We start from the raw sequence: 16028 nt of genomic DNA, 5'->3' as shown, positions 1-16028 counted from the left end.
GGTCAATCACTTATAATGTAATGCTGGCTGAAAATGGCTAGAATCTGATTCCAGTGAACTGATCACACAGAAATGGTGTCTGGTATCTGCCCAAAAAAAAGAAAAAGAAAAGCTAAACAACCTCTAAACCAGACATAACAAAAACAATAACACATCCATAAACTGTGGGAAAGTTCCAGAACATCTGACAGCACCAGAAAAATATTGGATTTCGTTGGCCCTCCTCTATCCCCCTCCCCGCTCCCCAAACCTCTACCCTCCCCTCACCCCTGCCCTCCTCCCCCCCCCCCCCCCCCCTCCCCGTCTCTGGCTCCTCAGCGGCAGGGCCCCGTCCTCCCGCTCTGGCAGTTCGCCGGCCCCGTCGCGTGTACCTGTCACCCGCTGGTCTTCTCCCTCCAGCCTAATCTGCGGAATCTTCCAGAGCTTTGTCAGGGTGTCGCCTCGCCCCCGCGGCGCCCGCAATTAACCGGCTCTCCGCTCCGCCGAATGACAGCGCGCTCCACCTAACCTTTCATTTGCTCTTCTGCTGGGGAACGGAATATGTATGAGGCCAGGGTGGGGGTGGGGGCTGGAGCGAGGACCCCCCTCCCCTCCCCTGAACAATACGGGGGGGTCACTCCCCTCGCGAACATAGCCTCGAGGGTGCTTAGGCGTCGGGACTCCTGGTACGGGGGGTGGCGGGCACATGGTGCCGCTTTGTCGATGGGATCGATGGAGAGCCACCGTCTCGTCAGCCTGACTGATCTTTCTGTGCTTGACGCCATTTTGTGTTTTTTTTTTTTTCCTGGAGCACACATGTGACAGACGCTTATAGTACTGTAACAGTGACATGTTTTATATGTAAGGAGGCAGAAACTCTGGGGGTTTTCAAGACCAAGCTTGATACAATGCTGGATACTATGTGGTTAGCATTAGGTGCAGTCTAGTGGTAGTGAAATGGCGGGCATTGTTGGGCCGAATGGCCTGGTCTGTTCATTATGGTATGTTGTGTTGTTTTGTGCTTAGTTTTTCTCTGTTCCCTGTGTTTTCTCCTCTTCCGCTGCTGTGGCTCACTCTCTCCTCTCTTTCGCTGTCTCTGCCTCGTCCTCCCTCTCTCCTCCAGGTGACTCTGTGCTCTAACACTGTGCGTGTGTACAACCTGGCCCTGGTGGTGGATGTTCATGGTGTAGGAGAGGAGGTGCTGGCCCTCCCTGTCACCGCAAGGTACTCAGGACACAATTGACCCCGAATTCCCTCTATATACCACACAAAACTCACTCTATATAACACACAGAAGTCCCTCTATATAACACACAGAACTCCATCTATATAATACACAGAATTCACTATATATAACACACAGAACTCCATATACACTGCAGCGTAAATATGTCTACACCCATTGTCTTCAGTCCTTGCCCTGGGGGGGGCAAGCTTACCCTGATGAACCCAGCTTACCCTGTGGCTCTCCAGGACCACTGCTCCACCCTGTCCCACACACAAAGCTCTTTATGGACACCCTGTTTCTCTGTGTACCCCCATCACCCCCCCACCCGCCCCCTCAGGTGTGTGGTGCCGTCCGTACAGCTGGAACCCCCCATGCTGGAGTTCGAGAGGTGCTTTCTGGGACACCCCTACTACCGGTCTGTGAAGCTGACCAATGAGAGTGACCTGCCTGCCTGCTACGGCCTTCTCTCCCAGGTCAGTGAGGCTTCTGGGTGAGGTCTGGGGTTCAGTGCGGTTGGGGGTGTCTGGGTGGGGTCTGGGTGGGGTCTGGGGTTCAGTGAGGTTGGGGGTGTCTGGGTGGGGTCTGGGGTTCAGTGAGGTTGGGGGTGTCTGGGCGGGGTCTGGGTGGGGTCTGGGGTTCAGTGAGGTTGGGGGTGTCTGGGCGGGGTCTGGGTGGGGTCTGGGGTTCAGTGAGGTTGGGGGTGTCTGGGTGGGATCTGGGTGGAGTCATTGCTTTTGTGTGCTCTTGTTTTATTATTGCTTTTGTTATAATTGAGACTGTTTTATTGCTCCTTTTCTTTGTTGGTTCTCATTAGGTTAATCTTCAGGGTCCAAGGTCTTATCTTATGGTCACTTCTAGCACTTGAAACTGCACTTCCCGCTTGGGTCTTTCAGCACTCTTATCCCTGGTGATGGGTATGCACTTTGCACTTTGTTGTACGTCGCTCTGGATAAGAGCGTCTGCTAAATGCCTGTAATGTAATGGTGGTGGGGGCTCAGTGAGGACTGAGGGGGGTCTGGCAGAGTGGTGTCTGGGCTCTGTCTGATGGGCGCTCCCCCATGTGTTTGGGCAGGAGTACGAGGAGAGCCCCTCGGTGCTGTACTCCAGCCCCCACCCCCGGGGGGTCCTGCAGCCCTTCAGCTCTGTGGAGCTGCCCCTGGTCCTGCAGGCCAAGGCTGTGCGCCACCTGCAGGTCACCGCCAACATTGCAGTGTTCGGCAGCAAGGAGCCTCCACTGGTGAGTACTGCACCGGCTGTATGTGTGTGTGTGTGTGTGTGTGTAGGGTTATTACTGTGAGTGTGTGCGTGTGTGTGTCTGTATGTGTGTGTGTGTAGGGCTATTACTGTGTGTATGTGTGCGTATGGTTATTACTGTGAGTGTGTGTGTTTGTGTGTGTATGTGTATGTGTGTGTGTGTGTGTGCGCACGTGTGTGTATGTGTGTGTGTAGGGATACTAATGTGTGTATGTGCGTGTGTGTGTCTGTGTATGTGTGTATGGTTATTACTGTGTGGGTGTGCGTTTGTGTGTGTGTATGCGTGTAGGTTTATTACTGCGTGTGTATGTGGTGTCTGTGCGTTTGTATATGGGTGTAGGTTTGTTACTGTCTGTGTGTAGGGTTTTTGTCTGTGTGTATGTTAATGGGTGTTTGTGTGTGTGTGTGTGTGTGTGTATCTTTGAGAGATGCAGAGTATAGTTCGTTGTTTCATATGTTTTTCTGTAGTGGTGATATATAGTGATGTGTATATAGGTACATGTTTCTTTGAATGTGCCTGAATTCTTCACTCCTGTCACTAAGCTGTAAGACAGCAGAAGATGGGTGGGGGGGGTGTTTTGTGTGTGTGTGTGTGTGTGTGTGTGTGTGTGGTCGTCATGTTGGCAGTCATGAGAAATTTCTAAAAGTGGAACATCTGCACTGAACGCAGCATCGCTGGCCCCTCCCACATCACACAGGAAGCTCCTGAAATGGCGGCCGGGGGATATGATTTATGGATGCTCTGGGACAAGATGGCCGCCAGCCTCCCAGCTCAGAGCATCTAATTTCTGCACCGTCTCTCTCTCTCTCTCTCTCTCTCTCTCTCTCTCCTGTTCGTCTCATTAAACCTCTGTCGTTACGGTAACACTGAGAAAAGCTAACCCCCCCCTCTCCCCTCCCTCTCTCAGGACCTGCTCCTGTCCTGCATCGGGGAGGGTCCTGTAGTCCACGTCAGCGCCTCAGAGCTGGATTTTGGCAGTATCCCAGTCCTTACGGACGTGTGCAGGACACTGAGGCTGTCCAACCAGTCCCCGGTCCTGGCGTGCTTCCAGGCGCTAATGGTAGGTAGACCCCCCCCCCCCAGCGTCAGGCCTACAGGGACCGAGCAGCCCCTAATCCGTTTCCCAGGCTCTCCTTCTCTTCTCCCTTCTCTCTTCTTTCTGCTTCTTAATCTCTCTCTTTCTTCCTCTCTTCCTTTAATTCCTCACCTCCCCCCCGGCTTAAAATACCTGCCTCAGTTCATCACTCTGGCTGTAATTAACGCCGGTGTAATTGAGTGTTTAATTAATTATCGCTCTCTAGCTCCACGGCCCCGTCTGGGGCCTTTTGGGTAATAAACCGGCTGCGTGGAGCAGAAGGGGCTCCGGGGCCTCGACCCAGCCCTTCATCAGGAGCCCAGAGACGGGCGGAGCAGCGGAACTGCCCTGAGCACCATCGCCCCACCCCCAAACCCTCCCCCCAACCCCCAACCTCACTCCCAACCTCCAACCCCCATAACCTTCACCCCCAACCTCACTCCCAACCTCCAACCCCCATACCCTCCACCCCCAACCCCCAACCTCCAACCCCCATACCCTCCACCCCAACCCCCAACCTCACTCCCAACCTCCAACCTCCAACCCCCACCCCCACCCTCACTCCCAACCTCCAACCCCCATACCCTCCACCCCCAACCTCACTCCCAACCTCCAACCTCCAAACCCTCCACCCCCACCCCCAACCTCACTCCCAATCTCCAACCCCAATACCCTCCACCCCCAACCTCACTCCCAACCCCCACCCCCAACCTCACTCCCAATCTCCAACCCCCATACCCTCCACCCCAACCCCCAACCTCACTCCCAACCTCCAACCCCCACCCCCAACCTCACTCCCAATCTCCAACCCCCATACCCTCCACCCCAACCCCCAACCTCACTCCCAACCTCCAATCCCCAACCCTCCGCCCCCCCGAATTCCGAACTTCCGAATCCCCATCATAGAGTGGTGAACGGAACTCTACTGCACAGGCCGAGCCCAGCTATCCGGGTTATACTCTGTGTACGGTGCTCTCTAAGTATTTGGGGTTTTTCACTCGCGGGTATTTCCATCCATATAGAACCATGTAGGAATTGGAGCCATTTTTTTGGTTTCACTCTCCGAATACTGAGACTGCAATGCTTGTTTAATAGGCTTGTTAACTCTCACAGGGCTCATCTTTCTATTGCATAGGGCTTTTCCCTCTTACTTCTCCTGTCTGTCTGAAGAGATTGTGAGTCTGCTGTAATGCAGGCCATATGCTAACGTGGGTCTGCTTTAATAGAAGCCGTATGCTAATGTGAGTCGACTTTAATACAGGCCGTATGCTCACTAACACGTCTTTATCTTCACATTTGCACAAAATGATCCGTCAGTGAAAGGTAGCATGTGAACGTTCTGATACCTCATTCGCCCATCACTAACACTATGCTTATGAGTCATACAATACATCATTTACATATTGGTGCCCCAGAATTAATAGACAGTGTTAGCATGATTACATGCGAGTGTTATGATTGCACTGAATTGGCAAATAGCCCTGTAATGACATATTTCCGCTATAATTATATTATACATTGCCACTGTAATTATGCATTTGCCCCCTATGATTATGTTACTGTTATAATAACACATTTGTACATTTGATTGCTATGCATAATATGATTACTCAATGCTGTTATAATTACACAGAAGTTAATTTGTTGACTGCCATGACTGAGTATGAGCAGATTCATTTCCTCTGAAGCCTCAAGTGCCAGCTCTTATTTTAGATCTTATTCTGAGAAAGAATATTCTCCATTTCAATTTAAAAATGTGCCCTTTAAACTGGTCTGTTCCTATAAAACACACATAACCTGCACACACACACACAAATATCAATACACACACCTTACATACTAACACACACAACAACACACCTTACATATGCACATTAACACACGCGTGCACACACACTTACATACTAACACACATATCTCATAAGCACACATTAACACAGACACACAACTGTGTGTACGTGTACAGAATAACATACAGTGCACACCTTACATGCAGCGCACACACTAACACACATCCACATACAAACACATACACACACCTTACAAATAGCACACACACACACATTCACATATCGTACACACTCCTTGCGTTGTGTTTGGTGGCGGTCCAGCCTGTAGAACTGAGGGGCAGTGGGGGGCCGGGGCGGGCGGGTGCCAGTTTGGTGATTTAGGGTGGAGAGGGAGGACAGGGGCAGGTCCAGCAGAGCCCACACTGTCAGAGAGAAAGAAGCTTCTGGAAGCGAGCAGCAGGTTCATTTGCTGCCCCTCTGTCCCCCTGTCAGAGCCAGCAGGAGCAGAGCTGGTTATTTAGCCATCGAAGGCGCCGGGAGCTCGGTGTGGAGAGAGATTTCATTTAGACACAGCGTTGTTTCTCTCTCCCTGTCGGGTCATCAATCCTGAGCGGGAACTAGTTTTGGCCAGAGTTGAGTTTTAGATTACACCCCTTCATTCCTCTCCATTGCTCTATACATTCACAGATAACTATCTTGGTGTCACGTAGCATTGCCCTTTAAGAAGTGTTCTAGCTACTTAAGAGTTTGTTTAAATTTCTAGCTGACTGGCAATGGTTTTGAAGAATGTTCATTTTCGAATTTCGCTGGACTGAAATCAGTGCGTTCAAGAAATCTCTGTTGTCTCTCGGCGTAGACGGTGCCCAGCTAACACCAAATGTTCCCACAACGTTACTGCAGTGTAGTGGTAATGTTATAACATTGACAAAAGAGTCCAGTAACATTGTGAGGACATTTTGTGTGAGCTGGGTGGTCGTTATCCTGTGTGAAAAGTATTTCTGGTCGCCTAGAGTATAAACCAAATGTTGCAGTGACATTGCAATTGCTCATCGCTGGTCGCATTGTCGCTCAGTCGCTGGACTATAAACTGACCTTTGCAGGCCATCGAGGTTAAACAGAAGCCTTTCACTGTGGGGGGAGCCTCCTCTTTCAGTTTTCAGTATCCATGGTGATGGGTTGACCCCCCATTCTTTGTGAGGTCGCAAACCCAGAGTCAAGTTTCTCCAGTGGTCAATCGCCTGTGGTTCCCCATCTTACATGAACCTCACAATGAGATGAGAAGTTTTCTATTGCCGGTTTGTGTGTGTGCCATCATTTGTGTCCAGATTTTCCCATGGTTGTTGCATTCTATTCATACACTGTGCACCAATACAGGGATTTATGTTTAAAAGCTGAAAAAAATATCTGGGTCAAAACAATCAATGGGATTAAAGCTCCATAATGAGTCTCTGATCCGATTATTGAAATTATAGCACCACACATGATCTGCTAGCCAAATCTGGCATGGGAACATGTTGCACCCCCCTGTTTACCTGCTCGAAATGGGTCCCTCCCCCCTGCCTTTACCTGACCTCACCTTTGGGCCCCGGAGGGACCCGCAGAATCCTCGCTTTACACGGGCGTGTCGAGCTGAAGCCGGCATGCTGCAGTGGACCCTGTGTGAAATTAATATTCACACGTTTCGCATCCTGAAATCGCTTCTCAGAAAGATTAACAGCACTCCTCTCCAGCCTTGAGCGCACAAACAAAAAAAGTCAATTAATGGAGTGCTCAGGATTAATGTGCCATCATACACAAACATACACAATATTCACTGTAGACTTAATGTGCCCTTATACACAAACATACACAATATTTACTCCAGACTTAATGTGCTGTTATACACAAACATACACAATATTTACTCCAGACTTAATGTGCTGTTATACACAAACATACACAATATTCACTCCAGACTTAATGTGCTGTTATACACAAACATACACAATATTTACTCCAGACTTAATGTGCTGTTATACACAAACATACACAATATTTACTCCAGACTTAATGTGCTGTTATACACAAACATACACAATATTCACTCCAGACTTAATGTGCTGTTATACACAAACATACACAATATTTACTCCAGACTTAATGTGCTGTTATACACAAACATACACAATATTCACTCTAGACTTAATGGGCCATTATACACGAACATATACAATATTCACTCTTGACTTAATGTGCAAGTATACACAAACATACACAATTTTCACTCTAGACTTGTTTTTTGCCACCTGGAATAAACTGTCTAGACTAGCTGGCCAAAGTGATAGGCTTTATTTGCTTATTTATTACTGTCTATTATTTACTTACATGCCAGATCACCTAAGGCAGGGGTCGGCAACCCTGGTCCTGGAGAGCCGCAGGGTGTGCTGGCTTTCGTTGTTACTTGGCATTAATTGATCAATGAAAGCCGTTGATTACACAGTTAACTCACCTCACCTGGTTTCTTGGGTCTGAATCGGTTGCTTATTTTAAGGTGGAGACGAAAGCCAGCACACCCTGCGGCTCTCCAGGACCAGGGTTGCCGACCCCTGACCTAAGGCAACTCTACTGTGCTACAAGTCCACCATAATGAAGACAAGAAAAATGACAATAATAATATTATCAGTATTGTACTGAAGCAGTATTTCTGCTACCTTTGGTTTTGCCTGCACCGGTTCAATCCAATTACGTATTATTTGCATAGCACTTTTGACAGCAGACTGTCACAAAGACGCGTTACAGAATTACAGAAGGGAAGAAAAAATGAGATAAAAAAAAACTATCCCAAGTGGCGAGATAAACTCCCTGATGGGAAGAAATCTCAGAACCCTGCTATAGGGGGGAGCCCATCCTCCGCTGGACTGAAGGTTGAGTTAGAAAGTCCACATGGAGGAGTAATCTACTCTTCCCCTCTGAAATCATGCACACATTCCCCTTATCATCCAATGCACCCCACCACATACTGTAACCCCCCTCCCCTTCCCCCATTCTCACATACATTCCCCCCATCCTATCTGGCACCCTGTGGAGCCCTGCTCTTGAAGCAGCACAGTCAGGCCGCGGTTCAGGCTCTTCTGTCTGTCACGGACCCTTGCTTTTCAATTATTGAGTTGAGTATTTATTTAGGAGGAATGCGGATACAATATTCATGTCTTGAGTTATTTAAGCTGACTCAGTAAATGTGTCCTCTCTGGGCCCTGGGGGGGGACGGGTGGGGGATGGGGGTTGTGGAAGAGGGTGAAGCCAGGGATGAGGTTAGTGGAGAGGCCTGGCAGGACCGCAGAGTTACCCAGAAACCCCTGCAGGACGACCCCCAATCAAGTATCACTCCTACATCAGGTGTATATGGATCTTTTATGTTGCACTGATATCTTCACCTTGATTCTGTAGTGCAGGGGTCACCAACCCTGTTCCTGGAGGTCTGCCGTCCTGTCACTTTTCATTGCAAGGCCACCTGATTCTGCTCCTGTAATTAGCAGCTCAACAGGATCTCTAGCTGTTGAATGAGGTGAGCTTTGTTAGGATTGGAGTGAAAACCTACGGGATGGTAGATCTCTAGAAACAGGGTTGGGCAGCCCTGCTCTAGCTGTTGAATGAGGTGAGCTTTGGGTTGGAATGAAGACTTAACCAGATGCTTTACTGTGTGAACTACACTTGATTTTCATGGCTATGGATAACCAATACGATTATTGTACCTAATCTGACCTGTATTTTGTTGTTGTTCAAACAACCTTTGGTACGCACTTATTGAACATTGCTTTGGATAAATAAAATCTAACGTGACGTTACCCAGGATGTTGCTATGTCCCACTACTAGACAGGAACTAAATGGAAAAGTCAGTCACTTTCATCAGCTTGGAGGTGGTAAAAGAACATGCTGCTCCAAGCCAAAAGCATTAATCACCAGCTGAACACTGTCCAATTTGCAACTAATGGATGTGAACAACTTGAAATTAACCAGCTGAAAATGGGGAAGTAATAACAACCACACAGGGAAGCGGTGAAAACAGACTTAGAGACTACTGCCTGCAAAACGGAAAAGCTTAAATAATAACTTCTTCCCCCAATTTTTGCTGATCATAATGCTAATAGGTTTGTCACGTCTTTCTTTGTGGAGCTTTGGTCTCCCCAAGAACCGCTCCACTCTGCTTTGCAATGCAGCCTAATGCAGTGGTTCCCAAATTCGGCCCTGTGTATGCTGGTTTTCGTTCCTACCGTAAATGCAATCTCAGAATTTTAACAAGCTGTTAATTTGGCTTAATTAGGTGCTTCATGTTTAGAGGGGTTATGTAAGCCACATCATGTCAGATATAGCTATGCATGCCATGAAGAATAATCCAAGTTCATATTGTGCTGATTGTGCTATATTGCAAACAATTGCATAAAAAGAAGTTAATTTTTAAATGATCAAATTAAAGCCTGAGTTGAATCAATATGCTCCTAATTGGTGCCTACTAAAACTGTTCATGTTCTTCGTAATGAGTCATTTACAAGGTTACCAGAGAACGGCTTCATAGAGCGAATAAACACGTTAGTGACGGGGCAATGGAGAAGGCAGCTTCCCCTGAGAAACGGGTTTGGTACAGGAGGGGAGCGCAGTGAGAGAGTGTCTGATTGGGACTAAAAGGAATCGTGTTTGTTGTGCATTTTTTTACATTTTGGGGTTGGGGAGGGGGAAAACCAGGAAGCAACACAATTCAAGCTGTGAATCTCTGATGTCAGAACAGCTTGAAAAGAGACCGACGTCTTTAGGCGTGTGTTAGTGTGCCCAGGACCGCCTGTAGTTCTCTTTGGCTGGGGATGGCTTGTTTTGTAGATAAAAGGACTCCCCAGCTGCTTGCTGGAAGGCAGTCCCAGCTCTCCTGTTTACCCCCTGATTTCTCACCCAAAGCAGAGACGTCCTCCCGCTGACGACAGGCCGAATGAATTAATCAGAAAAACACGTAGGCGGGAATGTGGCCCACCCCGGCAGATTACAGGGGTCAATTAAAGGTTTATGCGTGAGAAATCAGTCAGAGCGTCGCCTCTGTTTTATTAAAATTGATTTTTAATTCTGGTTGTGTGGGGAGCTAATTCAGTGCTGTCAGTGCTTGTGCGATTTGGCTGTGGGGTTGGAGGGGGGGGGGTCTGCTGATACAGATGGGAGAAATGATAAAGGGGGGGGTCTGGGAGGGGTGTCAGTCAATTGAGAATATCACCTATCCCCTGTGAATATCACATCCCCTGAGCTGAGCTGGTCTGTGGAGAGGGCTGTGTGAGAATGTTATGGTCTGTCTGTCCGTCTGTCTCCATGGTGACGCCGGAGAATTCTCTCCATCTGTTGTATTGTGGGAGGACTGTTCGTCTGTCTGTCTGATGTCTATGGTCATATAGGAGTGTCATGTCAGCCCGTCTGTGTTTAACCGCAGGGAGGTCGTGAGACTTCAGCAGATCTGTTCATCTGCTGGTCCGTCTCATCTTGTTTGCCTCTAAGGGGAGGAAGGAATTTACAGTCTGAATGTGCAGTCTTATTCTCTTTCAGCTTTCTTCTATGGTGAAGTGTCTGTCTGCAGGAGCAGCATTGTACACCTATGGTGGGAGGTGCAGAGGAAAACATTAAAGTTGGGTGGGGTGAGGTATGGAGAAGCCGGGGGGGGGGATCGGCCTTTCCTTGAACACGATAGTCCAATCAGAACTTTAGCCCTAATTACAAACTCCGCTCCTGGAAGCGCATCGATCAGTTGTGAATCAGGTCAGTCTGGGCTGATGAGTAAGTCTGATATTGACCACTTCCGCCAGCCTTGAGCTCAATCTCAAGTTCATTGAAAATTCTGATTAGTTTGGTCAATATTGTAATGTAGCACAGAAGGAGATCAGACACTCGTTTAATCTTCCTCCTTTAATCAACTTTAATTTTTGCCAAACCCAAAACTCAACCAAACTTGTTGATCTCCCACTGCAACCATTCAGGAAAGGGCAGGCACATGATGCCTATTCTTGCTTCCTTCACCATACTGCAGAACCACCGCCAGTCATATGCTGCCCATATCGAGGTGAGCATATTCTCGGTTTGTGCGACCGCAGGCGCCTGGTCTGACCAGCAGTGGCCGCTAGAGAGCGATGAGACGGACGGAAATGCCAGCTTACCCCCATCACTCCCCCACACGGCTGAGCCAATGACTGCCTCGCCAATGCTGCCCTCGTCCATAGTGTAAAATGCTCAGTGTTAAATCAACTCTTTCTGTACTTATTGGACTCATATGCACTCTGTTAGATTTAAATTAACACTGTACATTTTACTGTGTTTTTTTAATGTTGTCTGAATGTTGCGGCAACGTTGCAGGCAAGGTAAAGGCGGACTCGTTACGGTAGCGGAGACAAACCTGCCCCAAATAATGAAAATACTGCTGATGCTAATTCAAACGCCTCAAAGCCACTCGCAGCTACACACAGCATCTGCGGCGGGCAGACATTTACATTTAATCACTCGCAATATCAAAAAGTTGAATAATCTCCTCTTTTTTTTTCAATCAATCGACTTATCCTGCATAGCAATTTCCATGGGTTTTTCCTCCTGTGAAACGCTCCTTCACAGCACTAAGGAACAGACGGCGTCTCAGTCCGTCTCATTAGCGCCACGCTATGCTACGCCAAACTCAAACTCCTCCTTTAATGCCGCTCCAATTACCTCCATCTCACAATCTCAGACAGGGGAGGGCGGAGGACAAGCGCCTAGCGGATGTCTTTGATGGCTTCGTTTATTATTCTCCTGGAATCGTGTTTGGCGAACGCGCTAATCGTTTTGACAAGATTTATAACTCCTTAAAGGAGAAGAATGGCAATACAGGACCCCCGATTGAGCAAACCTGTTTCATTCAGATTCTGTAGAGTAGAGTATTACAATGTGTGTGCACTATAACTGTATAGCACAGACTGCAATACACAGCTTATATTGATATTTTACTCAAGGCGACAGGCTTCAAGGTACAACTGCAATCTTCTGCCCGAGGAGGGAACTTAGAGCCCTCATGTTCAGTTATCAGTGCTCTGACCACTGCTCCACACTGCTGTTCTGACCACTGCTCCACACTGCTGCTCTGACCACTGCTCCACACTGCTGCTCTGACCACTGCTCCACACTGCTGCTGTGACCACTGCTCCACACTGCTGCTCTGACCACTGCTCCACACTGCTGCTCTGACCACTGCTCCACACTGCTGCTCTGACCACTGCTCCACACTGCTGATCTGACCACTGATCCACACTGCTCATCTGACCACTGCTCCACACTGCTGATCTGACCACTGCTCCACACTGCTGATCTGAGCAGTGTAACACACTGTTGCTCTGACCACTGCTCCACACTGCTGCTCTGACCACTGCTCCACACTGCTGATCTGACCACTGCTCCACACTGCTGATCTGAGCAGTGTAACACACTGTTGCTCTGACCACTGCTCCACACTGCTGCTCTGACCACTGCTCCACACTGCTGCTCTGACCACTGCTCCACACTGCTGCTCTGAGCAGTGCTCCACACTGCTGCTGTGACCACTGCTCCACACTGCTGCTCTGACCACTGCTCCACACTGCTGATCTGACCACTGCTCCACACTGCTGATCTGACCACTGCTCCACACTGCTGATCTGACCACTGCTCCACACTGCTGCTCAGACCACTGCTCCACACTGCTGCTGTGACCACTGCTCCACACTGCTGCTCTGACCACTGCTCCACACTGCTGATCTGACCACTGCTCCACACTGCTGCTCTGACCACTGCTCCACACTGCTGATCTGACCTCTGCTCCACACTGATCCACACTGCTGCTCTGACCACTGCTCCACACTCCTGCTCTGACCACTGCTCCACACTGCTGCTCTGAGCAGTGCTCCACACTGCTGCTCTGACCACTGCTCCACACTGCTGCTCTGACCACTGATCCACACTGCTGCTCTGACCACTGCTCCACACTGCGGAGGACAAGCGCCTAGCGGATGTCTTTGATGGCTTCATTTATTATTCTCCTGGAATCGTGTTTGGCGAACGCGCTAATCGTTTTGACAAGATTTATAACTCCTTAAAGGAGAAGAATGGCAATACAGGACCCCCGATTGAGCAAACCTGTTTCAGTCAGATTCTGTAGAGTAGAGTATTACAATGTGTGTGCACTATAACTGTATACCACAGACTGCAATACACAGCTTATATTGATATTTTACTCAAGGCGACAGGCTTCAAGGTACAACTGCAATCTTCTGCCCGAGGAGGGAACTTAGAGCCCTCATGTTCAGTTATCAGTGCTCTGACCACTGCTCCACACTGCTGCTGTGACCACTGCTCCACACTGCTGCTCTGAGCAGTGCTCCACACTGCTGCTGTGACCACTGCTCCACACTGCTGCTCTGACCACTGCTCCACACTGCTGATCTGACCACTGCTCCACACTGCTGATCTGACCACTGCTCCACACTGCTGCTCTGACCACTGCTCCACACTGCTGATCTGACCTCTGCTCCACACTGCTGCTCTGAGCAGTGCTCCACACTGCTGCTCTGATCACTGCTCCACACTACTGCTGTGACCACTGCTCCACACTGCTGCTCTGAGCAGTGCTCCACACTGCTGCTCTGACCACTGCTCCACACTGCTGTTCTGACCACTGCTCCACACTGCTGCTCTGACCACTGCTCCACACTGCTGCTCTGACCACTGCTCCACACTGCTGCTCTGACCACTGCTCCACACTGCTGCTCTGACCACTGATCCACACTGCTGCTCTGACCACTGCTCCACACTGCTGCTCTGACCGCTGTTCCACACTGCTGCTCTGACCACTGCTCCACACTGCTGCTCTGACCGCTGTTCCACACTGCTGCTCTGACCACTGTTCCACCATATCTCTCTCTCTCCCTCCTCCCTCCTCCCTGACTCTGTGAGTGGGGTTTGAGTGCTGTAAGTGTATCAGTGCTTTAGCTTCAGAGCACATGTTTATCAGCACCCCCAGCTCTCTGTGGAGAATAGTGTTTAGTTCACGGTCCTTTGAAGTCTCTGTACTCTACAAACCCTCAATGTTCTCTCATCTCTCCTGGCCCAAAGCACCATAGCCTCACATGCCCTTATTTCCAACAAGAGAGAGGAACTGAAAGGAGGCACAATGCCAACAATAACACGAAGGAGAAAAACAGGAAGTATTTTTCCACGGTAAGTCAGCCGCCCGTAGCCGTACCTCCACGTGCCCTGCTCCTTCTGAATGGCTGAAGCTGAGCATGTGTGGGCTTCCTTAGCACATGGATTACACACCTTCTGGGATGGGGACACTGCACTGTAGGAGACTCCGTCTTTCATATTATATGTTAAACCGAAGTTTAACACTGTGGCAAGACCCAACAAAGACTAGGGGGTTCCCTGGTGTCCTGGCTCATGTCCGAATCATCCCCCACTTTAATTGGCTGAAATCTCTCGCTCTTTCTCTTCATGAACTCTGCTGATTTGTGGCGAGTGTTCTGTTGTAAAATGTCAGTGAGAGAAAAGCACTTTATAAAAGCATAGCATAGTGGTTAAGGTACATGACTGGGACCCGCAAGGTCGGTGGTTCTATCCCCGGTGTAGCCACGAGCAAGGCCCTTAACTCCACATTGCTCCGGGGGGGATGTCTCCTGCTTAGTCAAATCAACTGTAAGTCTCTTTGGATAAAAGTGTCAGCCAAATAGCATAGTAATGTAATGGATGTTTTTGTTTGCTTGGGTGGAGTCTTGGATGGAGTACCATCTTCTGATGCCACTTGCCCAACTTCTCTTCAGTTACTTTCAAGCAGCCCTAACAGTTGATTAGGTAACCTCTTTTCTTGTTGTTCCAGACCATGTTCCTCTTTGTTGTTTTAAGTTAGAGGACAGAGTCATCGGTGCACCCCATTTCAGTAGTTTCCTTCTTGTTTTCATGACTAATTTCTATATTCATTTCAGCAGTTGGCAAGTTGTCAATGACACTTCTTGTGCTTGCCATCTCTCTTTGGAGCTATATTTTCCCCCGCTGGAGAATTACTGTGCTACTAACGTAAAGTAAAATCAAGAGGACAGTAAAGTGTAATGGAGAGTAAAGTCAAGTACTTTGGTCTGCAGTTTCTTTGAAACAAATATATATATTTTTTTGCTATGACCGCATAAAAAATACCCCACACGTACACACACACCACACACACACTCCTGAGTTCCACCGGAGCTGCCCCTCACAGATGAAGAGGTTTATCGGGATTGAAGGCAGACATGCCATCGGCGTGGTCCCGCTCATTAAGCTCCCAGGGCCTGAGGAAATCAGCCGGGGGTCCTGGAGCGTCGCTGAGCCGCTGGCCTGGAGGAGGGGTGGGCGTGACCCCCCGCTGCTGCTCTCCAGAAGGCTTATCGCACACGCCGTCGGAGAGAAAGCGCCGGAACGATTTTCTCACGCTTGAGGTCCCCTCTACGCTGGTTCGTGACTGAAGCGCAGAACACCGCACTGCTCTGTGACGGTGGAACAGAGCTGGACCTGGCCCTTCTGCAGGGTGGGACGTTTGTGGGAAGAGAAGCTCTCAGCGGTTTGAATGTTTTCATTGAAACGTTTACCCTTCCCGGGAGCACACCCGCTCCGGTGTGTCCATCACAGGACCTGTTCGGCTTCGGTTTTATTTTAAAAAACCCAGTTGTGAC

General features: G+C 49.0%; 1 protein-coding gene across 1 annotated transcript in view; it reads left to right on the top strand.

Annotated features, from left to right (window-relative positions):
• hydin (HYDIN axonemal central pair apparatus protein) overlaps positions 1-16028 on the top strand; it is a 161187-nt gene that overhangs the window by 56256 nt on the left and 88903 nt on the right. Inside the window, exons 15-18 of the mRNA XM_061246932.1 lie at positions 1103-1203; positions 1545-1680; positions 2280-2444; positions 3370-3522. Coding sequence (XP_061102916.1) covers positions 1103-1203; positions 1545-1680; positions 2280-2444; positions 3370-3522 — 555 coding nt within the window. The remainder of the gene's footprint in view (positions 1-1102; positions 1204-1544; positions 1681-2279; positions 2445-3369; positions 3523-16028) is intronic.

The sequence above is a fragment of the Conger conger genome, chromosome 6 (assembly GCF_963514075.1).
Source record: "Conger conger chromosome 6, fConCon1.1, whole genome shotgun sequence".
Classification (NCBI taxonomy): Eukaryota; Metazoa; Chordata; class Actinopteri; order Anguilliformes; family Congridae; genus Conger; species Conger conger.
Note: the sequence above shows the minus strand (reverse complement) of the source record. Positions and strands in the feature narration are given on the sequence as shown.